General features: G+C 41.0%; 1 protein-coding gene across 1 annotated transcript in view; it reads right to left on the minus strand.

The window, feature by feature from the left end:
* The window catches only part of LOC141075420 (complement C3-like), a 76,071-nt gene that overhangs the window by 11,391 nt on the left and 39,511 nt on the right, over positions 1-25,169 (minus strand). The window contains exons 20-34 of the mRNA XM_073562452.1: positions 23,714-23,853; positions 23,000-23,206; positions 22,566-22,626; positions 22,307-22,393; positions 21,362-21,565; positions 18,679-18,754; positions 17,955-18,114; positions 17,049-17,150; positions 14,528-14,678; positions 14,151-14,314; positions 9,884-10,042; positions 9,717-9,776; positions 7,836-7,926; positions 4,892-4,943; positions 3,454-3,541 (exon numbers count right to left, since the gene is read on the minus strand). Of these exons, the coding sequence (XP_073418553.1) occupies positions 3,454-3,541; positions 4,892-4,943; positions 7,836-7,926; positions 9,717-9,776; positions 9,884-10,042; positions 14,151-14,314; positions 14,528-14,678; positions 17,049-17,150; positions 17,955-18,114; positions 18,679-18,754; positions 21,362-21,565; positions 22,307-22,393; positions 22,566-22,626; positions 23,000-23,206; positions 23,714-23,853 (1,802 nt within the window). The remainder of the gene's footprint in view (positions 1-3,453; positions 3,542-4,891; positions 4,944-7,835; positions 7,927-9,716; positions 9,777-9,883; positions 10,043-14,150; positions 14,315-14,527; positions 14,679-17,048; positions 17,151-17,954; positions 18,115-18,678; positions 18,755-21,361; positions 21,566-22,306; positions 22,394-22,565; positions 22,627-22,999; positions 23,207-23,713; positions 23,854-25,169) is intronic.

Genomic DNA, 25,169 nt, shown 5'->3' on the forward strand with positions numbered 1-25,169 from the left:
TAATTATATTAAGCTCTCTCCTACTTACGATGAATATATATGGCGCAAATTGGGAGTGGATGTGTGGTGCAGGCTCAGGCTAAGTGCACACATTGTGGAATTCCCGCAAAAACTTCCTCGGGAATTCCGGAATTCCATTCCGAGGAAAAACTAGTGATTTGCAAGCGTAATTAGCTTGCAGAATGCTAGCGTTTTCCAAGCAATCTGTAGCATCGCTTGGAGAACTGATTGACAGGTTGGTCACACTTGTCAAGCATACTGTTTGACGAGTGTGACCAACTTTTTACTATTGAGGCTGCCTATGCGTCATCAATAGTAAAAAGATATAATGTTAAAAATAATAATAATAAAAAAAATTGGGTTATATTCACCTTCCGGCGTCCCGCGCAGGCTTCCCGCCCTCAGCGATGGTCCCGTTCCCAGTAATGCCTTGCGAGACCTTTGATGACGTCGCGATCTCACGATACTCACGAGACCGCGACAGTATCGCGAGACCACGACGTCATCAAAGGTGTCGCAAGGCATTACTGGGAACAGGAGCATCGCTGAGGGCGGGAAGGCTGTGCGGGACGCCGGAAGGTGAATATAACCTGATTTTTTATTTTTTTTTCTATTTTTTACAGGGATATGGTACACAGAGCCTGGAGGACAGTCTCCTCTCCTCCGGACCATGGGTATCATCCGCAAATATTCTGCTTACTTTTCGCATGGTGGGCACAGCCACATGCGGAAAGTAAGCAGAACAATGCATTCCTATGGGTGCGGGATCGCAGCGATTCCGCAAAATTAATGAGCATGTTGCATATTTTTCCGCAATGCGATTCCGCGCAGCATTAGCACAGCATTGCGGAATCCCATAGGAATGCATGGGATGCTGTTTTTTGCGTTAAAAAAGCCGTGAAAACGCAAAAAAAAACGCAATGTGTGAACGCAGCCTCAGGGTCTGAAACCACCTCATATGCAGAAGATAATGGCAGAGATAGAAGGTCAGGATCTGTCTCTTAAAGGTGGAGCTAAGCTGTTAGCCATATTAATGCTACTGTCAATCTCTTTCAGCAGCACTTAAAGTGTGTGAACTGGGGGAAGGTGGCACAGTTCCACAAAACCATCAGCCCTCTGTGACATGATTTTGGAGGGCTGATGGGTTGCTTATGGTATCCGAGAGTCTACTGAAGACCTTAATGTCTGCCATTACAGTGCCCCATTGAAGCTAAGCCTTTGGCTGGGCTTCAAAGAATATTGTGCTTTTTTCTGCGTATAGTCCAAGCATTCAGATGATCTCAGGTTAAAGTTCTCTAAGGGGACAAAAATTAAAATTACAAATTAAAAAATATCATATTAGAATATTCATAACACCAAAATTGTTGTTTTTCGGTAGTCGTGATACCACAAAACTTTTTTTTTACAATCACACTTGCGTCGCGCCTCTGGAGTCCATTTTGCCGAACACCACCTCCTACCAGCCTGGGACCCACAGCATCGCCCCACTTCTACTCTGCTGAACAGCACCTTCTACCGGCATGGGGCCTGCAGCATCTCATGCTTCCGCCACCGCCAGCATCCTGTAGCAGCAACCCTGCCACCTGGGACCCTGTTCCACCACCGCCATTCCCACATAAGCTACCATAAAAGCGGATTATAAGACACACCACCATTTCATTAAAAAAAAATTTCCTCCCCAAAATTTGAGGTGCATCTTATAATCTGCAAAATACAGTAGGTTCTAAGTGGTAGCCAGCTAACAAACTGGTCCAATGAGGCAGACATCAAATCAAAATTATGTACTGCTATAGCAGGAAATGGAAAATAATATATAGACAGAAGGGAAATACAGTAATTAATCTAAACTGAACCACCAGGAGACACCTAAGGTGGGTCATGTACGCTTTCATTGCCCTGGACTTCCTGGTAGTTTTAGGCATTATTGGGATACTGATCTATATTTGTATTTGTGCTTTGTATGATAGAATTGTGTAGGTTATACATGGCTGAGATATGTGCCGACTAAATTATAATTTAGTCAGAGATGACACTGGAATAATTATGGGCAAATCAACAATGAAATTACTGGATAATGTCTTCAAATTTAGGAACATTTCACTGGCGATGAAGACATCGCTCCTACATAGTTTGGTATTTTCTATGGTAACATATGGAAGCGAAACCTGGACGATGAAGAAGCAAGACATTAGAAGAATTGCTGCCTTCGAAATGTGGTGCTGGAGAATGATTATATCAATACTATGGATGGCAAATGATGAACAAACAAATCAATTTTGGAACAAATCAAGTCAGCTATGTCCTTCGAAGCAAGGATCACCAATCTACGACTTGCCTACTTTGGATGCATCATACGAAAAGAGCAATCACTAGAAAAAGATGAAGAAGGGAAGGAAAAAGACAAAAGGGAAGACCAAAACCCAACGGCTTGATGCTATCAAGATATCTTGTCACAAAGCGGTCATCCATCAAGTCACCATGATTCGAGATCGAGATGAATGCTGTTAAATAATGAATTGTAATATTTTTGGAATTCTATGATGAGATATTAAAGTCATTGTATTTTGTAAAACATATCAATAATTGGTGGCTATTAGAGATGAGCGACTTTGCCTATTTTAGGGTCGAGTCGGGTTTCATGAAACCCAACTTTCTCAAAAGTCGAGTCGAATGAAATCGGCCAACTATCGATCGGGAAAAGACGGAGGTCCGACTGAAACACGAAACCCAATGCATGTCAATGGGGAAGCAAAGTCGGCAGGGAGTGGAGGACAGTAAACACACCTACATGCCGGACCGCTTTCTTACAGTGTGTGAAAACACTCTCTCTCTCTCTCTGGACGCTGCACGTGTCATCTCGTTGAACACAGTGTACGTCCTTGCTCTGTGGCTGAAAAAAGTCACGTGCAAGCATTCTGGGAAATCTGACTGGCGCTCGTTTTGCCGACCGCACGGCCGACTTCACGCTGTGGTCGGGTTTCGGTCAGCAAAACCCGACTTTGCCATAAGTCGGCGACTTATGAATCTGGCCAACCTGTTTCGCTCAACTCTAGTGGCCATTATATAGAACCTTTGGCTGATAATTACAGGGTTTTTTTTTTACATATTTTTCAGCAAGCTGCGTCCCTAATTGTTTCCAAGACTTAATTTCTATTGTTTGTATACATTATGCAAGCTTTATGTAGCAGCAACAAGAAAGGATTTTTCAGTTATTATTTGGTATATTTCATAATTACCACTATGTATGTTTGTCTGATTCCATTTGCATTGTTGTAAGGGTATAAACATTATTAGAGCTCCCTGAATTGTCTTAGGTACTTTTTATTATAATGAGACACATACTGTATGTCTTTTTTATTGCAGGATTTACTCTTAAGATCAGATTGGAGCACATTTTTAAGGGGCAAGAAAGGAAATCTTTTGATTTTCATTGTAACCTCGATTGGAGCTCACCTTATTAAGCTCGTTTGTATCTGGCGCATAGCCAGTCATCATGGAAATCTCTAGGATGGTCATGGTGGCATCTTGGTTCTTAAGGAACCTGCAAAGTAAAGAACAGATTCAATGTTTAGTCTATAGATATCAGAGCAACATATAAGTAAAAATGTACTCTCTTACTAAAGATATAAACCCTCTCCCCCAATCCAGCAAGTTGAACATTTTCTCACTGAGGAAACAATACAACTAAAAGTATATTTTTCAGAATGCTAATTATTTTTTTCCCCGTAGATCATTCTTTTGATTTGCATTATTGCAATGTTATATTCTTTTTAGATGACAGCAAAAAAAAAACCTTGAAAACAATATTGTGTGAGTATGATTTTTTTTTAGCTAGCTCCTTATGAACCTAGGAAAATAATCACAAAAAATTGGATTCGGGAGATCAATTCTAAACAAATTGAATTCTCAATAAGTTGTCAATATTTCAAGTTGCACTTATTTATTTGAAAGTCATTCGCAACGCAAAAAAGTGCATCGCAAAAATGAATGAGGGCAGCTGATAACATTTGGTCTCCACTTTTTTGAAGAATTGTAAAAAAAAGCCCAGGCGCCAAATACTCATATACGTCACCATCACTGAACCATCTGCCAAAAGGAAAAGATCCTAAGCTGCATCTTTGGTTATTATTGTGGATTAATGAGTTAATAGACCAGAATTAGTCTTCTTGTTTCTGTATTTTTGCCATGTTCAAATTAACAATATTAACAAATTATGTGTCACGATCCATTTTAGGATCTGTGTCAGAGTCTGGACTCTTGTATATAAATCTTTTTCCTTTCTGGTCCTCGGGGGTTAATATGGGTTTTTGCCCCCCCAGTGGCCGCTGGTGTTACTGCAACTGTAGTTGGTCGGCTGCTGGGTTTTCCCCCCCGGTGGCCACTGGTGATACTACATGTTTAGTTAGTCAGCAGGTGGTCACTACTCCCACTTCCTATAAAGGGTCATCAGGTGCTGCACTCACTGTTGGTGATATTATTCATTTGGAGACCAATCAAGCTGGACTCAGGAGCAGACTGTGTTGCAGTGGAGCTCCAGCTATCCACTTGTTCTTGTGCCTTACTCTGCTGCTCGGAGCATTAGCAGCAGAGAGAAGCTAAGTCTTGTTTTTTAGTTTATTTTACCCCTAGGTGTCTGTCGTATCTATCCTTGGTTGTTATTTGGTGTAGTACATGTTTTCCCTGTCTCACCTCCTGGGGAGGGGGTTGGGGCTTTAGCTCAGGGCTAAACAGGAGACAGGGACAGGTCGGGGACTTGGGCCTCACTACCATTAAGTGTACCCCCAAGTTAAGGAAAGTCAGGGCACCCCCCTTAGCCTGAGAGGCAGTTCAGGGGCCCAGGTTCCACATTTCCTGTTTTCCCCCTACTGCCCCGTGACATTATGTTACTTACTTGGTACAAATTTCCATAGAAACTGTCGACTTGGCCCCTTCGGGTCTCTTAACTGGGTAGAAAATTGAAGCATAAATTACATTTCACATGATTTCACTTACTATTGATCATACATAACAGCGGTCAGTTTAGTTACTAGAAATACAGCGTCTATTGCAGCCAATTTCCATTTTGCTCCTGGAAAGAGCAGACAGTGATAAGCAATTTTAGGGCCTATTGGTCAATGTAAAGATTTAAAGATTTTTTTACGCTGATATTGAAGATGTAACTAGATAAATATATATATTTAATTGAAAAAGTTGATTTAACCCCTCCCACATTAGTACATTAATAAACATCTGTTACGGATCTGCAACTCAGGACTAGGACAGAAGGGGGAGAAGCTGACCCTGCACTAGGACTAGGCTGAAGCCCTACGATGGAGTGGGCAACCTATTCCTTGTGAATAGACCCACCGACGTTTCCTAGACTAAACTCAAACAAAGACATGTAGGTAGGGAGAAGGGATCCCTGAAACAAACTAGGGACTGGGAGCGAAAAACAGGTAACCTCCTAGTAGGAAAATAGAGGAAGCTGCAGAAACAAAAGGAAAACCAAAAAACAAAGCAGGCCGAACTAGAGATCCCAGAACTGCACGACATCAAACACAGAACGCCATCAAATCTCCTAGCCAGAACTCTAGTGCATTAACACTGTTGTCCAGCAAGGACTGGGAGGCGGGTGCTGAGTAATAAAGGGTGATACAAACACCTGACCTCAGACAAACCCAGCACCAGGGGAAAAAGACCAGCGGCCAGGAGACCACAACAAGATGGCGGATGGTCAAAACGAAATAGATTCTAACAACATCCTTGGCAAGGGTCCCGAAGTGTAGAGGGCATTCAAGAGCTAAGTTCTCTCCACATGCAGTAGATAGCAGCTAGCTAAAATCACACACACAAGATCCAATCAGCCCCAGCGACATGTTCGGGGGGCATCGACGGGTTATAATGACAAACAGGGCCGCCATCAGGGCATGACAGCCCTTACATGTGTATGGGGCCCGGTGATTAGGGGGGCCCGAGCACGCTGGCAGCCTGGTCCGCGCTAGGGCCCCCCTAAATTTTGTTCAGGGTTCTCCAGCATTATTTATAATCAAAACCCAGCGCCTGCTGGGCCCCCTGGGGCCCCCAGGGCGGGCCCCCCCACACCATAGTCCAGCCAGCGCCGCAATCTCCCCCCTTCACAATGGTCCAGGCCAGCCACAGCGCCGCCCTCACCTGAAGTCACACACTGCTCTGCGTCTGCTTCACTTCCTCATTCCCAGAGCAGAGGAGCTGCAGTGTACCACCACGTGGGACTGGGAGGCCGTGGGAGCAGTTGGACTTGCAGAAGATGGTGGACGGCGAGGCGCAGACCAACGGCAGGCAGATCCATGAGGCAACGGCAGGGTAAATAGTCTGTCTGTGTCTCAGTCTGTCTCTCTCTCTCTGACGTCTCCGGTGGTGTGTGTGGGCCCAGGTTCATAATGGATGGGGCAGGAGTGGGGCTGTGGGGGACAAATCTCCAGCGTCCATAGGTATGCCGCATGTTGACTGAGTCCTACATGCCTGGTGCAGACACAGGCGAGGGCTCTGCTGTTGCTACCTGACACACACAGCTCTGCTACATGCCTGCCAGACATGTAGCAGAACTGTGTGTGTCAGGTAGCAGCTGCAGAGCTCTGTCCATAATGGGACAGGCATGTAGCAGAACTGTGTTTGTCAGGTAGCAGCTGCAGAGCCCTCTCTGTATAGGCCAGGCCAGGCATGTAGCAGAGTTGTGTTTGTCAGGTAGCAGCTGCAGAGCCCTCTCCATAATGGGACAGGCATGTAGCAGACCTGTGTTTTTCAGGTAGCAGCTGCAGAGCCCTCTCTGTACAGGCCAGGCTGGCCAGACTTTCTCCACCTGCAGCTCAGCTGTTGTCCTATCCATTTAGCCAGCACAGACTGTGCTGCACAGTGGCAACATGCTGACTGTCTCCACCTGCAGCTCAGCTGTTGTCCTATCCTTTTAGCCTGCACAGAGTGTGCTGCACAGTGCCTGCATGCTGACTGTCTCCACCTGCAGCTCAGCTGTTGTCCTATCCTTTTAGTCAGCACAGACTGTGCTGCACAGTACCAGCATGCTGACTGTCTCCACCTGCAGCTCAGCCATTGTCCTATCCTTTTAGCCAGCACAGATGCTGCTGCACAGTACCAGCATGTTGACTGTCTCCATCTGCAGCTCAGCTGTTGTCCTGTCCTTTTAGCCAGCACAGACTGTGCTGCACAGTACCAGCATGTTGACTGTCTCCATCTGCAGCTCAGCTGTTGTCCTATCCTTTTAGCCAGCACAGACTGTGCTGCACAGTACCAGCATGTTGACTGTCTCCACCTGCAGCTCAGCCGTTTTTCCAAGAAAGGGCGGTGGGATTTTGGAAGGTTCGCATAGTGGAGGAGGAGCTAGGGTGGAGACGGAACTGGGGTGGAGCCTGGGTGGAGTCTCAAGGGGGGCCCCATAAATTTTGCCAGTATGGGGCCCCGAAATTCCTAGTGGCAGCCCTGATGACAAACAGGGGCTTGCTAAAGATTTAAAAAATATAAAATAATAATTCAAAAATACAAAAATTGAAATCCCTTTTCTTTTTTTAACCCATTAAACTTAAGGGTAATTTTTAAAAAAAATAAACATACAGTATTTAGTAGCGCTGTCACCATCTGTAACAGTCATCATATAAAAATCTAAAACAATAAACCCACATAACAAACACTGTAAGGAGAAAAAAAAATAGACGCTCCAGAATTGCATTTTTTTGGAAACGAAGGTCAGTAAGAAAGGAGATCAGGGCTTTTTTTTTTAAGATATTTAACTCAATTTTTTGAGCAACTGACAGGACCTCTTCAAGAGGAGAATAATAACAATCATATGATACCAGTAATCTTACCATTAGGTTCTTCCTTAATTGTAACCGATAGATCAAAATTGTGGCATTTCTTCTCTTTCTCTGTCTCAAGAGCATGATAGACTGATAATACCTAGAGGTCACATGGAATTTTATAAAAATTAATCATAATCACAAGAATATAAAAAAAAATAAAAATAATTGCAATATTAATCATGATGTTGTGTAGAGTATCTTATTGATTATTTCCTGTAGGTTATCTAAAAGACCTGTCGGGAATCAGTGATAAGACCTCTAAACACAGTAGACTATGGTTGGGTGAACTCACCAATATTGGCAGGATCAATATATGGATGGTCTCCAGGCTCTCCACTGACAGATGATGATGGGGGAGATAAGGGTCAGGAAGCTTGAATTTTAATGCCTGACATATTTGGTACTCGGAAGATGAGCCGCTGCTACAGTTGTCTGGCAGTGGCTTTCCCCACTCTCCCTTTGAAAGATGTCAAGAGAAAGCTAATGGCCAAATAGGGTCTTGACTGTCAACTATCCCATGTGTATGGAGGCCCTTAATTTAAAGTCCATCTCCCATCTGTCACAAAACCAAAATGATAATCTTTCTTTTACGTTGTGTACTGTCACTCTACCTCATAGTCAATGGTGAACAACATAGCTGTCTAACTATACTGGTGTCATGTCGGACACGGTTCGCACCAGGTTGTCCGGCAGACAGCAGTAATACCCCATCCTACCACTTTATTCTCAGCGGCGCCGGTTGGTTTTCTGATCCGGCTTTGATTGGGTTAACCATGTTGTTAGTCTCGGTGAGGGCTTAGCCATGCCCCCTGCCTTTAAATTGTCCTGAGTGACTATGGGCGTCGCAGACTATAGCTCTTGCCTTGTGCTAGCGTTACCGGTCTAAAGGGGGCGTCTTAGGAGCATACAATATCTGGTGTAGTATATTCCGTTGTTGCCATTATTTCCTCCCTGCGTGGTATTATTTGGTTGCCCTTGCACCTTATTGTTTTCTCTTGTGTTGTACGCAGTGTGGTGCGTTTCCCTTACCCTTGTCCATACTTATTTGTGGGGTCTGGTGTTTGGTCTCTTCACTGGGTGGAGGGTGGTGGGTTCAGCTTAGGGCTGGACAGGAGACAAGGACAGGGTGGAGGCCCAGGCAGGCATACCTTCAGTGTAAACCCTGGGTTAAGGGAAAGTCAGGGTTTCCTCTAGTCTGAGGGACACCGCAGGGGCCCCGGGGTTCAGCCTAGAGTTACCTAAGCTTCCCGTGACAACTGGAAAGCGAATCAGACTAGGCTTTCGTATACAAAGGGCCAATAATCTGAAATGAGAGCCATGGGATATATATTTCTCCATGGTGGTTCACAATGGTGTACTGATGCCATGGCATCCATCCTGACTATGCACACTGTTGGGCACATACGTCCTGAGTGTATGCATATGACAAGGTGGACATATAGCGAAGATTAAGCCTTAGATTCCAATGTAAAGTAATAGAAGAGAGTAGGTAAATTGGGGCCCTGACTGTGTGACCTCTCTATGGTACAGGACAATGGGTTATGTAAAAAGTATAACTTCTTGTAACATCGGCATAATACACTTATTAACATTGAAATTGCAGCACCAAGAAGGAGAAGTCTTGGAATTATAGAAATCGCAGGATGGATAGACATGTTAATAATATGCAAATGGTAAAAAAGAAAATGGAAACCAAATTACCAAACATCCAGATTTATTTAGTATTGCGTCATGCGCAGATATACACTCCCTTATAGAGATGTTGTTTCCATGTGTTTATCATTCGCATGTCATTAACAAGTCTACTAATCCTGAGATTTCCATGACTCCATGGCTTTCCTTCTTGCTATTTCAAATTTTAATATTGAGTAATTATTTTTTCCTTACCCTCAAAGTGCCTTGACCCTTCCCTTTTGCACTGACTATAAAGTCTCCAAGTTGACTTGTCTGCAAGGTAAAAGATTAAGTTATGACAGTCCAGTTATGTTTTTCTTTTACCCAACACCAGTACAGCTTCAGTCACTACTGACCCTACCGTATCTTTGGTTTCTTACCTGTTCTGATCGGGCCAACAAAGCATTATTAAGATTAAGACGAATAGTCGTACTTTGGGATCTCCCAGGGAGCTTGAAAGAGACATCCATGTCCAAGTCTTTAAAACTTGGTACATCTGCCTGATACTGAGCAAGAGCTTCGAACTGCAGCATAGTAGACTAAAATGCAAGAGTTAGATAAAAATGTAGACATGGTCAATACACCACCCCTAATATCCAACATATCAAAAGAAGTTTAATTAATCAGAAAAAGCTTTTATTTTATAATGCTTGTGGACTGTCAGAAGATACTAAAAGCCCAATAAAAAATAAACCAGTTTAGAGTCCTACTCCTGTTCATTGCTTGGTTAATGACCCGTGACAGTCATAGTCATACAGGTAGTTCCGGTTTTACGAACACCTGATTTACTGTATGTATGACCTATAGTTACAAATGTAAGATGTAAGAAAGAGTAATACTAACTTAATCACTCACTACTGTTGCTCACCATCCGGTCGACTTCTTTTCACCATCGTGGGCCGCATCTCTGGCCTCTTCGCCATATACCATGATTTCCAGGACTCACAGGTCATTGCTCATCATAAGATCACAGCACATGTTTTGATATCAAGACCTTGTGATCTTACAACATGTCGTGACTCTTGAGACCTGGACACAGCTGGAAGTCCTTGTATGACAAAGAAGCCAAAGATGTGGCAAGTGTTAGGAGTCTGATTTCTCCCTTCCCTATGGTGAGATCTAGACCCTTACATGCTGCAGTCTCCTGCATTTCATCTGCAGTAGAGGAGATTGCAGAGGAGAGTGCCTTGTCCTCTGTTCCCTCCACTGAGCATGCTCATGGGACGAGCTCCCATTGGAGTTCGGGAGTCACATGCTCAGGTCCTGTGTCTAATCCTATTGGCTCCTCCTGGAGCCTTGGAGATTTCCGGAAGGTCCCGTTTGGTATAAAAAGCGCGCATGGCTGTTCCACCATCCGCTAGTATTTCAGACTTGCTGCTGTATGTAAGATGATGGATGCTTGGACTGGTGACTGACTTATTAAGAAATCCCTTCCCTCTGATAATACGATTGTGTGAGTGTTTGGGTTCAGCCAGTAGCAGCGCTAGCGCCAGCGCGCATATGCTCCATCTTGCTCAGCAGCTTAGCGTCTGCATTGCGCCAGCGTTATTGCAGCGCCTTGCCAGCGGCTCAGTGGTTGCCGCACTGCAGTTGCAGCTTTACTCTGCGTCCGCGGTTGCGACGCTTCGCACCTTGGTTGACGGTAGGTCTAGACGGAGTAGTCCTGCTGTTTAAGGCTACTCCTGTGACCGCGAATACCGCGACTGTATCGCTGTGAGTCTGTGACTCTGAACAGACTCAGTGGCTAATTCAAGTTTATTAGCCGCAGCTCTGTGACTATAACAGAGCTTGCTTTTGTGCACTGGGTGCCGTCTTACCCTTGTGCACATTACCGCCTTGTGCTCTGCCTCTCTAGCAGCGGTCTTTCCATCCACCGCACGGTGGACCCCGGGTGGCGAAGGCACTTTATTTATTTTTTATTTAGTGTCTTCCGCCACTCCTAACAGCAAGAAACGGCTGAAAAGGGAGGACTGGACAGCAGGCAATGAGCAGTGAGGCATCCAGAGAGTTCAGTGATGAGGTGAGTATTAGGGATTTTTTGTTTGTTTTTTTCCTGGCCCTATTCCAATGCACATATAATCCTTTAACAGTAAGGACGATCAATGAGTGGAAAAGGCTGCCACTAGAAGTGGTGAGTTCTCCTTCAATGGAAGTCTTCAAAAAGACTCTGGACAGAGATCTGTCTGAGATGGTTTACTAAATCCTCCATTGAGCAGGGGGTTGGACACGATGACCCTGGAGGTCCCTTCCAACTCTAACATTCTATTCTATGATAAATTCAGGTTACAAACAAATCTACAAAACATATCAAGTTTGTAACACGAGGACTACCTGTCCAGCATCCCATTATTTCTTTCTACATTATTACTCATGTGCTGCTCCAGAACATTGAGTTCCAGTTACAGAAAAAACTCACTGCCCTGGAATATCAGACTTATTTTGACTGGTAGACAGTACTGTACTATTCTCACATTTAAGAGTATCATGAAAATTTACATGTATGTCTTTCCTTACTTTTACCCTTAGCACAAATTATCCAAAGATGTGTGTCTCAGGGTTTAACAAGTAATAAAATGAAACATGACGGGCAGCAGTGGCAAGACAGTATTACATTTTTATATTATTATTTTTTTTTACAGCATATAGTAATTATGTTTGTGATCTGCAGAGTGACCTGAGCAGAACAAGAAACATTCAATTTGCATTGAATAACTTTGATATTAATCAAATTATCTGCCATTTTAGAACAAATAGCTGAAATCGAAATTCGCTCATCTCGAGCAGACTTCTTTCCTGTACGTTGTCAAATTTTGGCCAGGACCTTCATTCTTTAGATTGTCATTTCTTTTGGGTAGGGATGTCTTCTGTAAATTATCAGCTCTTATGGGCAGGTACTTCTCTACTGTAAACTATAAGTTCTTTTTGACCGAGACTTTTTTCTTATAGACTCCATGCTCTTCTGCTCAGAGACTTTTTTGTTATAGACTGTAAGCTTTTCTGGGCAGAGACTTCTTTCCTATAGACTGTAAGCTCTTATGGGCAGGGACATCTCCTATAGAATATAAGCTTTTATGGGAAGGGGCTACTCCTCAAGAATGTAAAATCTTATGGGAAGGGGCATCTCTCCTTTTGTCTTATTGTTTGCTCCCGTGTTCAGATTACTTGTAATTTTAGTTGTTGAACCTTCTCAGTTTTGTCAACCACTGCAGATTTTGTTGGTGTTATAAAATTCTATAAAACAGCATGATTGTAAGTACTTGGATAAGAATACAGTAATTAACCATAGTCAGCATGGGTTTGTAGCAAACGAGTCAAGCCAGACTAATCTAATTTCCTTCTATGATGTAATCACTGACTGGGTGGATCAGGGAAATGCGGTAGATATAGTATATTTCGACTTCAGCAAAGCATTTGATAAAGTATCTCATACTATCCTTATAGAAAAAATGACCAAGTATGGGATTGACAAGGATATGGTTAGGTGGATTCATAACTGGCTCAGTGATCGTATTCAAAGATTGGTAACAAATGGTTGTATATCCCACTGGAACAGTGCTTCAAGTGTGGTACCACAAGGCTCTGTCCTGGCCCCAGTGTTGCTCAACATTTTAAAAAATGATCTAGATAAGGGAACTCAAGGTAAACTAATCAAATTTGCAGAAATTGCAAAGCTAGGAGTTAGAGCTAACACTAGATAAGACAGAGAAAGGATTCAGAAGGATCAAGACAACCTTGAACAATGGGCAGCAACTGATAAAATGGTATTTAACATGGAGAAATGCAAGATTCTACATCTGGGCAAGAAAATTGAAAATTACATCTTTAGAATGGGAAGAATATAGCTAAGCAACAGCACATGTCGAAAAGACTTGGTTATACTAATAAATCTAAAACTGCACATGAGTCAACAGTGTGATACAGCAGCAAAAAAAAGGCAAACGCAGTTCTGGGATGTATTAAGAAATGTATAGAGTCTAGATCATGTGAAGTCATTATCCCCCTCTACTCCTCCATGGTCAGGCCTCATCAGGAATACTGTCTCCAGTTCTTGGCATCACATTTTAAAAAAGACGTAGAAAAACTGGAGCCATTTCAGAGAATAACTACCAGGATGGTGAGCGGACTGCAAACTATGTCATATGACGAACAGTTAAAGGATCTGGGACTGTTTAGCTTGCAAAAAAGGAGGATAAGAGGAGACTTAAATAGCTGTCTACAAATATCTGAAGGGATGTCACAGTTTAGAGGGATCATTTTCATTTGCACATGGAAAGACTAGAAGCAATGGGATGAAACTGAATGGGAGGAGACACAAAGTCTTCAAACAGAGGATGGACAGACAACTGTCTGACATGGTTTAGTGAATACAGGAATGAGCAGGTGGTAGGACATGATGACCCAGGGTTTCCCTTCCAACTTTAACATTTTATGATTCTATAAATCTTATTGTGGCCACATAATGCAAAAACATTTACTATGCATTCAGAGAATATTTTTTCCTGGTGGGTGCAGGTAGACAAGTGTAAACTATCTGCCAAAATCATGGCTCATGACTTCCTTCCTCATCAGTCATTTTAGTAAAACCATTATGGTAGTCAAAGCCTAAGGTGGACAGTAAGTTATTTTCACAACCATTGAATCACATACCTGTGTTGACCCCCAAATTTCTCCATAGTATCTCTGCTCTGTTATCCATTTCACCAATGGTGCAGCTTTCTCAAATTCCTTCAACTTCAAAAGTGTAAGAAGTGCATAGGAGGTGGCCTCAAGGGATAAGAAGCGTGAGCCTGGTTCATCCCAGTGAGTATTAGCTAGAAGAAAATAAAACAAAATAATTGTTAAAAAAAAACTACTACTATTACTCAAACTGATTATATAAGCCACTAAAAATCCAATTACATATAAAAAAAAGTCCATTAGAAAAAATTTGAGATAACAATGGCTATAAAATTTAAAAAAATATATGATTTTTACAAAATGGGAACCTTATAAAGACGATTGGTGCACAACTACTGATATTTTACCTGTTGATGCAGACAATAGTATATTGATGTCCTTGAGCTTGTCAGCCTTAGCCAGCGCATAGGAAGTAATGGCTACAGAGTAGGGTGTCTTCAGGGATTGATAATGCTCATTCAGATATTGTATGGCTTTGTCAATGCTTCCAGGTAGACTCTGTATAAAATAAGTGAAGCTGTTAAATGTATGAATATTCAATTTATGTAAATATTATAAAGTAAAAATAATATTTTCTGTAGATGATGAAAGTTGCTCATGGGTGTGTTTTCACTCAACAGCATACTAAGTGGTTGGGACTGGAATTACGAATAATGCATATTCGTGGTTATTACGATTTCAAAGGTTATTTTGGGGGATGAGTTGCGATAAGTAATAAATCAGCAATAAGGAAAATACACATTGACCCTTGTCTATGCCATGTACATTCCTTCTCAATAATATTGATATATTATCAACTATATTGGGGGTGTTCAATAATTCATCTACATGAATATGAAAACAAAATTTTCTGAGAAAATTGAATTTACTACTTTTCAATGTAATCCCTTCCTGACTTCATTCAACATAGTTATTCCTCTTCGCATTCAGTGATCAGATGCCCACAGAATAAAAGGAAACTTCTTGCTACTGCAAGAACCCTGTTTGACTGCATCATCATAAGGAATTTGTTGCCCGTAAAAAAAAAAATGTCTTCAGGTTTTGAAATAAAAAGTAATCAATGGGAGCCAGGTCAGGACTGTTGGGTGGATGGTCAAGCTCCATGAAGCCGCATTGCCTGATAGCAACTTGTGATTTGGGAGACTTGTGATCTGACAAATTCAGTGGAGATTTCAACTAATTCTTGATGCAAACCTTACATCATAGGTAAAAAAGCTGAAGAAGAAAAGAGGATGGCTTCTACAAATGGAAATGATCCTAAACACGCATCAAAATCAACAATAGACGACCTCAAAAGGAGCAAGCTGAAGGTTTTACAATGGCCCTCACAGTCCCCTGATCTGAACATCATTGAAAATCTGTGGGTAGACCTCACAATAGCAGAGGATGGAAGATGACCCAGGAATCTCACAGAACTAGAGGAATTTAGCAAGGAAGAATGGGTGAAAATCCTGAAGAAGAAAAGAGGATGGCTTCTACAAATGGAAATGATCCTAAACACGCATCAAAATCCACAATAGACGACCTCAAAAGGAGCAAGCTGAAGGTTTTACAATGGCCCTCACAGTCCCCTGATCTGAACATCATTGAAAATCTGTGGCTAGACCTCACAATAACAGAGGATGGAAGACGACCCAGGAATCTCACAGAACTGGAGGAATTTAGCAAGGAAGAATGGATGAAAATCCGTCAAACAAGAAATGAAAGACTCTTGACTGACTACAAAAAAAGCTGTAATACTTGCTAGAGGGGGTGCTGCTAGGTACCAACCAAGCAGGTTGCCCAAAGTTTTACACAGGCCCATTTTCCTTTTTGTAATTTTTAAAATGTAAAAGAAGGAAAAAATATATATATAGATATACAGTATATACATATAGCCTAAAATACCAACGAATTGTGTCAGCTTAAGGCCTTTCAGAGATCATTTCATCTTCAAATTGCTTAACTGTTCACAATAACAGTAATTTTGACCAGGGGTGCACAAACTTTTACATGCCACTGTATCTGTAATTGCATTACCTAATGCTTTTGTTGCTGAAGTTCAGATGTTTACAGCAATTGTTGTTTTGTGTGGCATGAATTTCTAGTAATAAAATGCCTTCTATATCCCATAAAACCTGTTACCATGATCTTTCCACTTGACTGCTGGACACAAAATTTCTTTGGAGTTGGTGACCCTTTGGTCTCAGGATTATGGTGGTAGACCCATGTTTCATCACTAATAATAATTTGAAATATTTTTGATTTTCTCTAAGAATGTCTAAATTCTCTTAGAATTGCTGCCAACATGTTTTTGCTTAGGCGTCATCATTTTTCTACAGGTTGACCTGAACAGGAGTCATCTCCAATTGATATCCTACGCTATTTAAACTGTTACTTGGTAATATAATAGGAAGGTGCACTATCACCATGTACAGCAATCATCGCTTCATGGATTTCTTTCTTTTCTTCCTTTAAGGAATTTAATCATGGAATGAAGCTCCAAATCAATCACTTTCATTGTAGAGTCGCAATGTACTGCACTTGCCATCCTGTCACTTCCAGTGCTTTCTTCATACCGCCGGTATGAAGCTCTACAAAGAAAGGGACTCTACAAAGAAAGTGAGGGATTTGGAGCTTCATTCCATGATTAAATTCCTTAAAGGAAGAAAAGAAAGAAATCCATGAAGCGATGATTGCTGTACATGGAGATGATGCACCTTCACTTTTGCTTGCTCAGACGTATCTCGACTTGCACAGAAAAGCTCAGCTCTTTAACACTGACAGAGCATGCTGGGATAGATAATTTATTGAACACCACTCGTAGTATGATTTTGAAAAAGTGTGGAAGAGGTGACTGTCTGACGGGAGGAAAATAGAAGAACTTACGTCAACTCGATCATCGCAGTAACGTGAACTTTCCAGTAGGGCAACAAGGACAAAGGATGTGAGACTAGAATCCAGCTCAGCAGCACCTTTTTTTATACCACCCTATGTATAAAAAAAGAATACAATTACAAAATATTGTTTAAAAACATTAACAATTGTTTCTTACAAAGGTATGGATTTATTGTCAACTACCTGCACCTAAAAATTGTGTGTCTACCATGTGTCATTCCCTAAACTTTTTCAAAATGTCCAAATTGTCTCCCCACAGAATCAATGAGCTCTTTCGTGTGTAATGTCAGAAAATTCACTGAGCCAATCTGCCATTCCTGTGGTCCCTCCCATCCTAAAACACTAAAATACAGAGAATCTGCAGCTACATCTCCCTCCTCCTCTCTGTGTTCACACTCTGTGGATTCAGTTAGGACATAGGCACAGACTTTGCAACTAAACTCTGAAATAATCATCTGACAATGCATGTGAATAAAATATACTAATAACACTAGTTATTCAATCAACATAAATATAAGGGTGAAGAAAATTGAATGAGCAGCAGATTTTAGAATCCACACACTTATAATTGTTGTTGAGGATTCTAGGATAAAATACCACGAACTGCCTACATCAAAGGCAAATGTGGCTAATCTGTACCCTGATCAATTAACCAAATCATTGATAAAATCTATGCTTTAGCTATGGGTTTCTCCAGCAGAATATCTAACAAAACCTTAGCATTCTTGATGTTAGTTCCATGTGAACACAGTCATGCTTTTATTATGGCTACAAAAGAGAAGGTTGACTCCTCCTACGAGGTTGTCCTTCCGGATTAACAATATTACTGGATTATAAGTCATGAGAAAAAAGTTCCAATGTAATAACAATGTAATATTGTGAGGTTTTTATACATACCACCATCTCCTGGTGATAGACATGTGCATCTTCTCTAAATTCCCCATCTGGATTTTGCTTATTTAAAATGAGCCACTTCACTGAATCACAAATCAAATTTTTCTCAACATCGACCAGACTTGAAGCCAAGGAAAACATTTTGACGACATAAGCAGTGAGCCTAAAAAAAAATATCATAATGACAAACAGAAAAAAAATAATAATCAGAACCACTACTTGGACAAACTCTTCTCATTCTTCATGTTTGGCCTCGTTAAAATAAAAACACCTATACTCGTCTCCGATGCCGGCACCATTCCAAGGGTGTCAGCACTTACATTCCTGGGCCTCTTGCGCAGTTGTTATGACATGTGAGATCTGCACCCAGTTAGTGCTGCTATCACTTTCCCCGCCTTTGGACATATTGAGCTTCAACAGGATGCCAGTATTGTGGTTGCTCTCTGACTTCGTCTTGATCTTCAATTTGTCCGAAGGCGGGGACAGTGACACCAGCGCTGATTAGGCATAGGGTTCACGTGTCCTAACAACCACACGTGAGCATCGGGAACCCAAGTGCTGACACCACTGGAACAGAAATTGGGTATAGGTGTTTTTATTTTAACGGGACCAAATATGAAGAATGAGAAAGGAATGTCCAAGTGGTGGAAAAACCCTTTCACAGATGGCACACTAAATTCCAAGGTGAAAATAATACTGGCAAAGCCTTAGAAAAATTTTACCATACCATGTACTGGAAGGTGTGTTGATCCAGGCTCCATAAGAAGCATCTGGTTTTGCGAATGCCAATTGTTGAATTACACCTGTCAAAGGAGGATAAAAATCAATTTTGAAATCAAACCCAAAGCTGTGTTATCATGTAGAAGAAAAATATTACACCTGTGTCCATGTAGGACATAATGTTTAACACCAGAAGGTCCATGCTTGTATGATTACTAAATGGTCTGACAAGTTTGACAATTTCTAGTAAAGTCCCAGTGACCGGTGAGAAAATTGCAAAATTTAATTTTTTTATTTTTACCATAGGCCATGATGTAAAAAAAAATATAAAAAATCTTTTTAACACAAAAACCTGTTGTTTGATTGTTTTCTGATAATAGCTTCCTTTTTAAAATCCGTAACATGTATATAGAGTTATGCTGGCATATGAAATTGATGGCCCATCTTTATAATAATTAATGCATGATTAAGTGATTAGCTTTTGGCATCTCCTATGCGCTAACCCTTGACCTGAACATTTGCCTATCCATGACTCTAGTATTTGCCATATTCTATTCTTTCTGTTCCACGAGTAGTAATCTACGTTTGGTACTAGTTGCGAATGGTTTTTCCAAATGTATGGACCTTTGCCAATATTAATAAGTAAAAAAACTTTAAAAGTGCCCTCTACCCAATAGTGATGACTATAATTTATTGTTAAAATTTACAAATATGTAAACGAACCTTTTTTTGGTCAATCATATTTTCATTTTGTGACGAAAATCAGCTTTTTTGTGTTACAATTTTTAATGTCTCTGTCATTTTGTAATCTGGCATTGTAATTAATATTTGTGTTGTATTATCATTTTTAAGTAATGTCATTAGTCATTTTCATTTTTATTTCATAAATCAACAGTACACATGAAAATGAGCAACTTTGAAATATATCTTATCAGAGAAATCTGCTTCTTTATCCACCAGGATTGATCTTTCATTTTCAAAATTCTCAATTTACGGATAAAATCAGTTTTCAATGAAGACAGATTTTTACATTACTGAGATAGGAGGTGGTAGTTGTTGCTCATAAAATTTTATATAGCGGGGAGGAGCTGTATAAATTGAGAATTTTTAAAATGATCAGTCCTAGCTTTGTCCACCCTTGTTTCATCATCTTTATCCTGGGAGATGGCAGCAGATTTTTATAAAGAATGCCTCAGTAAATTTGTCCATTCATTCTTTCTTCAATTATATCACGTTTATCAGTGCCGTATGCTGTAAAACAGCCCCACACCATGATGCTTCCATCTCCAAACTTCACTGTTGGTATGGTGTTTTGGGGTGATATGCAGTACCTTTTGGCTTCTAAACATGGCGTGTATTATGGCATTCAAAGAGTTCAATTTTGGTCTCTTCTGACCAGACTATATTCTCCATATATCTCACAGGGTTGTCTAAATTTTGTTGAGCAAACTTTAAACACACTGGAACAAGTGTTTTGTTGAGCAATGGAGTCTTGCGTGGTGAGCGTGCATACAGGCCATAGAAGTGGCGTGGTGAGTGTGCGTACAGACCATGGAGGTTGAGTGCATTACCTACAATTTTCTTTGAAACAATTGTACTTGCTGATTACAGGTCTTTCTGTATCTCTTCACAGGTGGTCCTTAGCTCTAGGACAACTCTTCTGATAATTCTTTTCACTCTTCAGCCTGAACTTTTACACAGAGCACCTGGTATTGGTCGGTTTATGGTGAATTTATGTTCTTTCCACTTTTGGATTATGGCTCAAACAGTGCTCGCTGGAACATTCAGTAGTTTATAAATTCATCTTTAACCAATGCCATCAGTATGTTTTGCAACCATAAGGTTGCAAAAGTCTTGAGACAGCTCACTGGTTTTACACATCATGAGATGCTTCTTGTGTGGCACATTGGTAATGAGACACTTTTTGATAGGCCATCAGTTGAACCAGCTGATATTATTTTTCACTAAGTGGCAGGATGGCTTTCTAATTACTGATAGATTTCAACTGGTGTCAAGACATTTCAGGGCTTTGTGTCCCCCTCTTTCTTTATGTGATCAATACGTTTCCCTGTGTCATTTCTCATTATTACACATAATTTATGGACATCTATGGTGATTTCTTTACCTGTGTAGATTGGACGGGTTGTTACCGACATCTGGTGAGAATGTCATATCAATAGCACCATTAGAAATAGATTTACTTAGAAGATTGGTGACGTGTTCAATACTTATTTCATCCACTATATATTACAAAGTTGTTCATTTTCACTTGTATTATTATAAATGTTTTACAAAGAGATGTATACAAAAAAGACCATGCAATTTTTAGTAATACACCCATAGCAAAGTATCAAAGATGAAACTAAAATAATAAACATCTCAATAAAACAACCGCTCCAGGGTTTCAATTTGTCAGGTTGTTGTGCTTAGCAGGAGGAGCTTAAAAAAGTTTGTCTTAAGAGCCACGTCTATATTATTGTGAGCATGAACCCATATCAGCCTGCATACATGCATTGATACATGTGATATAAGATGGAATAACACTGTCTCGAGATTGGTTTAGAATTGACATGATGGTAACTCTCTGATGACCTTCTAAATTTTTGATTCAAAAATGTTAACTTTCACCTGATAAAAGACTTGATCCTATATTTTATTAAAGAACTTAAAAAAATAGGAGAGTATCTTACCATTTTTGATGAACTGGGTGGCCTGTTCCCTGCGCTGTAGTCCTACTCTTTCCCATTGGTTGCTTAAATCCAAGTACTGTGTGGCTATCAGAGGACTTGTCATACTCATCATGTTTTGCTCTCCACATCCATGGGGGGCACTGATCAGGTGGTTCAGATTGATACCATCAATGGATTGCTCCACCATTTCACCAATTGGGTTTCCTGGATATTATAGACATATAAGGCAATGAGATAAACAAGAAACAGAACCATAGAATCGTAGGATCCTAGAATGTTAGAGGTGGAAGGGACCTCAAGGGTCATTGTGTCCAACTCTTTGCTCAATACAGGATTCACTAAAGCATCTCAGACATGACCAGTGTGTCACAGAGATTTTTCTTCATTGCATATGCCAAATAGAGATGAGTAGATCTTTTGAAATTCAAATTCACCGACTTTACCAAATTTTCCCCCCAAAAAAAATTAATATTGAAAAATTTTGCACAAATCTCAAAATTGGAAAGGCAGAGAACCTTGCTGAGAATAAAAGCTCCAACTCTACAGGAGAGTGAGCAAGAGGACCTTGCTGTCACTAAGAGCTTCCAGTCAACAGAAAAGACTTTGGAGATGTAAAACAACTCTGCCGTACAATCTGTGCTCCACTGAAAATCGCTGATCAGTGATGGTCCAGGTACTCACCACCTCTGTACAAGGTATTCTTAATACAATAGATGTCATAGGTTCAAGGCATTATGGAGAGGTCCACATGACCATGAGAGTTGACGTTAACCCACTCTCTGAAGATTCAGGGTGGTTTTTGTTTTACAAACCTCAAATTGAACTCAAAATGTTCAAATTCGTGTGAAACCATGATTTTCAGGAAATTCGACTAGCACTCGATCCTCCACCCATCTCTACCCATTATATATAACAAGTAGGACAGTTGGCCAGCTCAGCACTCACCTTGGATGGTAACAATCGTCTCAACATTTGTGTTGGGGACAATATTTACGGGATCTACGGTTGTGATCCGTTCTTCCTGTACACCACCTTCATAAAAAAAATTAGCAATTAGAAGAGATTCAAAGCAGTTTTAAGCTTTAACAAGAAATCTTTAAAAAAAAAGCACGATATAGATATCAGACATATTAATTTCATTGAAAAAAAGTGACTAATTTATATGTGTGTGAAATAACAACATCACCTAATACAATATACAAACCTCTTCCTTGTGGCTCCAAAACAACTGATTTTAGGGCCTGGGTCAGACGTCTTCCTTCTGGCTATAGATAAAAGAAGACAGTAAATGGAAATTGAATAATCGCTTGTATATTAAGAACCAAAACATGACCTGTGTATAACTAATTATTATTGCACTTTACTTAAAGTCTCGTCCAAGGACAACAAATGGTGCCTAAATTCTCCTTCCCACTGCAGAAGTCTTCACACTTGTACACAGAGGTCAATGTGGCACCAAACTACAAAGTACGATGCCCATAAAATTCAATAATGCTCAAAAACACAACTTTACTACTAGTAGGTTATGTGGCCATGTGCATGGGGAATTAATGTTGATCATGGTTGTAATTTGTCAAATTCATTACCCAACTTTAAGCTCTAGAGCATTGAGGGATATTATCAGGATTTGTTACTTACCACGACCTTTATTTTTTTCTTCACGCCATCAGATACAAATTGCCCCGCCGCCTTTACTTCGATGTCATGCTCTCCCAAGTTTAATGGCACAATAACAAAGGTAGCAGCCACCGATGAAGAAGGTTGGATCTTATATTCTTGACGATATTTCTTTTTGGCAGTAGAGTAACTGCAGAAATTCTCATTGTAGGTCCAGTCTACCCGCACCTTAACCAACGAGAACAAGAGGACCATGTAAAGATGTTGGAGATATCGGGTCCTTTAAAGAGTAAATATAACTTTTTTTTGCTAAAATTATCCTTTGGGTATTGAAAGTTTTGATTTTTTTTAATGCTTACTTTTCACCCAAACACTATATTGCTGTGCTGTTTCCATGCCATGTTAAGCTCCTGTAGAAGCTGCTCAGCAAGATCCGTACAATACAGTCAAACAGCTCGGTTACAAAATCCCCTGCAAGAATACATTGGTCGGGAGCAGAGAGGCATAAAAAGTCCCAAATACAGACTGTCTGGATGTCGTGCACAGATCTTTCTGAGCAGCAGTTAGAAGCAGTTTATAAAGGAGAACAACCTGGTCACTGATAAAATACTGCAGAATAGTGATTAGGAGAAGAAAAAAAAAAAAAAAAAGAAGGCAATGAAGTACAGTCTGAAAATTTTTAAATTTGTCATGATTGATTTTCTCATTTAGGTTTACTCCACGTTTTTCACTTGCCTTAATTTCACTGTTGCCGTAATTATAGAGAATCGCCCGGATCTCTACTTGCTCATTTCTCACCACGGAATATGGAAGCTTCAGGTCAATAAAGAAGTTCATCATCACCTGAATGTCATGTGGTTTAGACACACAGATACCTGTCCAGACAAGAAAAAAGCAAATGAGAATGTCAAACCCAGTTTGAATGATCACAGAGGCAGCAAAGGCTAAGGCTAGTTTCACACTAGTGTTACCTGGCGCAGCGCACAGCCGCCGCTAAGCTCCGCCCTCGGCCGCGCCCTCTCCGGTCAGCTCCTCCTTTGATCGCATAACGCTGCATGCGATCAGCGTACCCTATATTTAGCGTTGGGTACGCTGGTCATGCGCTGGCATGATTTTGTGCACAAAAATGCAACACAGTGCGTTTGGCGCACGTTGTCGCAGCGCCAAAAGGGCGCATTCGCCGTCTAAAGTTTACCAGCGCATGATCAGCGTACCCAATGCTAAATATAGGGTACGCTGATCATATGCAACGTCATGCGATCAGAGAAGGAGCTGACCGGAGGGGGTGTGGCCGGGGAGGAGCTTAGCGGCGGCTGTGCGCTGCGCCCGGTAATGCTAGTGTGAAACTAGCCTAAATCTGTCATTTGGCACAATTCGATGCAGTTTTTTTATACACTCCTCAACATTGAAATTGCAACATCAAGAAGGACAAGCCCTAAGGGTATGCACATTGGAGAAAGAAGATGGATAGACGAAAAAAAAACCTGAAGTCTAAACTGAGGAAATAAATTAATGTGTATGCACAATGTAAGTGCATATTAACACATGACCATTAACCAGAGAAAACAAAAAGCAAAAAACACACAAATAAAAAGTAAAAAATAAACTGCAAATAATGCATAAAGGTAATAATAATAATAAGGCTATTTAGTAAACATAATTTTGATCAAAATAATGTACAAGCCATCCCGCCACGTCACGGCAACCCTTGTGGGACAGTCCTACTAGCCCGATCAATGAGCTTATGGGTGGGGGAATTAGAGGATCAGATTAGAGACAGAACCCCCAGAGAGGAGATCCTAAAATCACTACCTCTCCTGAAAATGGCTACTGACTTCATGGCGGACGCTTCGGCGGAATCAGTCCGGTTTGCCGCAAGAAATAATGCCTTATCTAATTCAGCAAAGCGGGCACTGTGGCTGAGATCTTGGACAGGAGACACTCAGTCAAAGAACAAACTGTGTTCTATACCCTTCTCTGGGCTCCACATTTTCGGGCCCGTATTAGATGAGCTGCTCGAGAAAGCTTCCGACAAAAAAAAAGGCTTTCCGGAGGAAAGGCCTAGATGAACGCCTTTTTTTTGGAGGACCGGGCAGGCAGGCTAATTGTGTCAGATGATTCATTACTGGTTGGAGGGCCTCCGGGTCCTGGGAGACAATCTTTGTCTTCGTCCGGGTCCCAATATACGGAA

Source organism: Dendrobates tinctorius, unplaced genomic scaffold, assembly GCF_039654945.1.
Source record: "Dendrobates tinctorius isolate UK_male_01 unplaced genomic scaffold, ASM3965494v1 ptg000351l, whole genome shotgun sequence".
Classification (NCBI taxonomy): domain Eukaryota; kingdom Metazoa; phylum Chordata; class Amphibia; order Anura; family Dendrobatidae; genus Dendrobates; species Dendrobates tinctorius.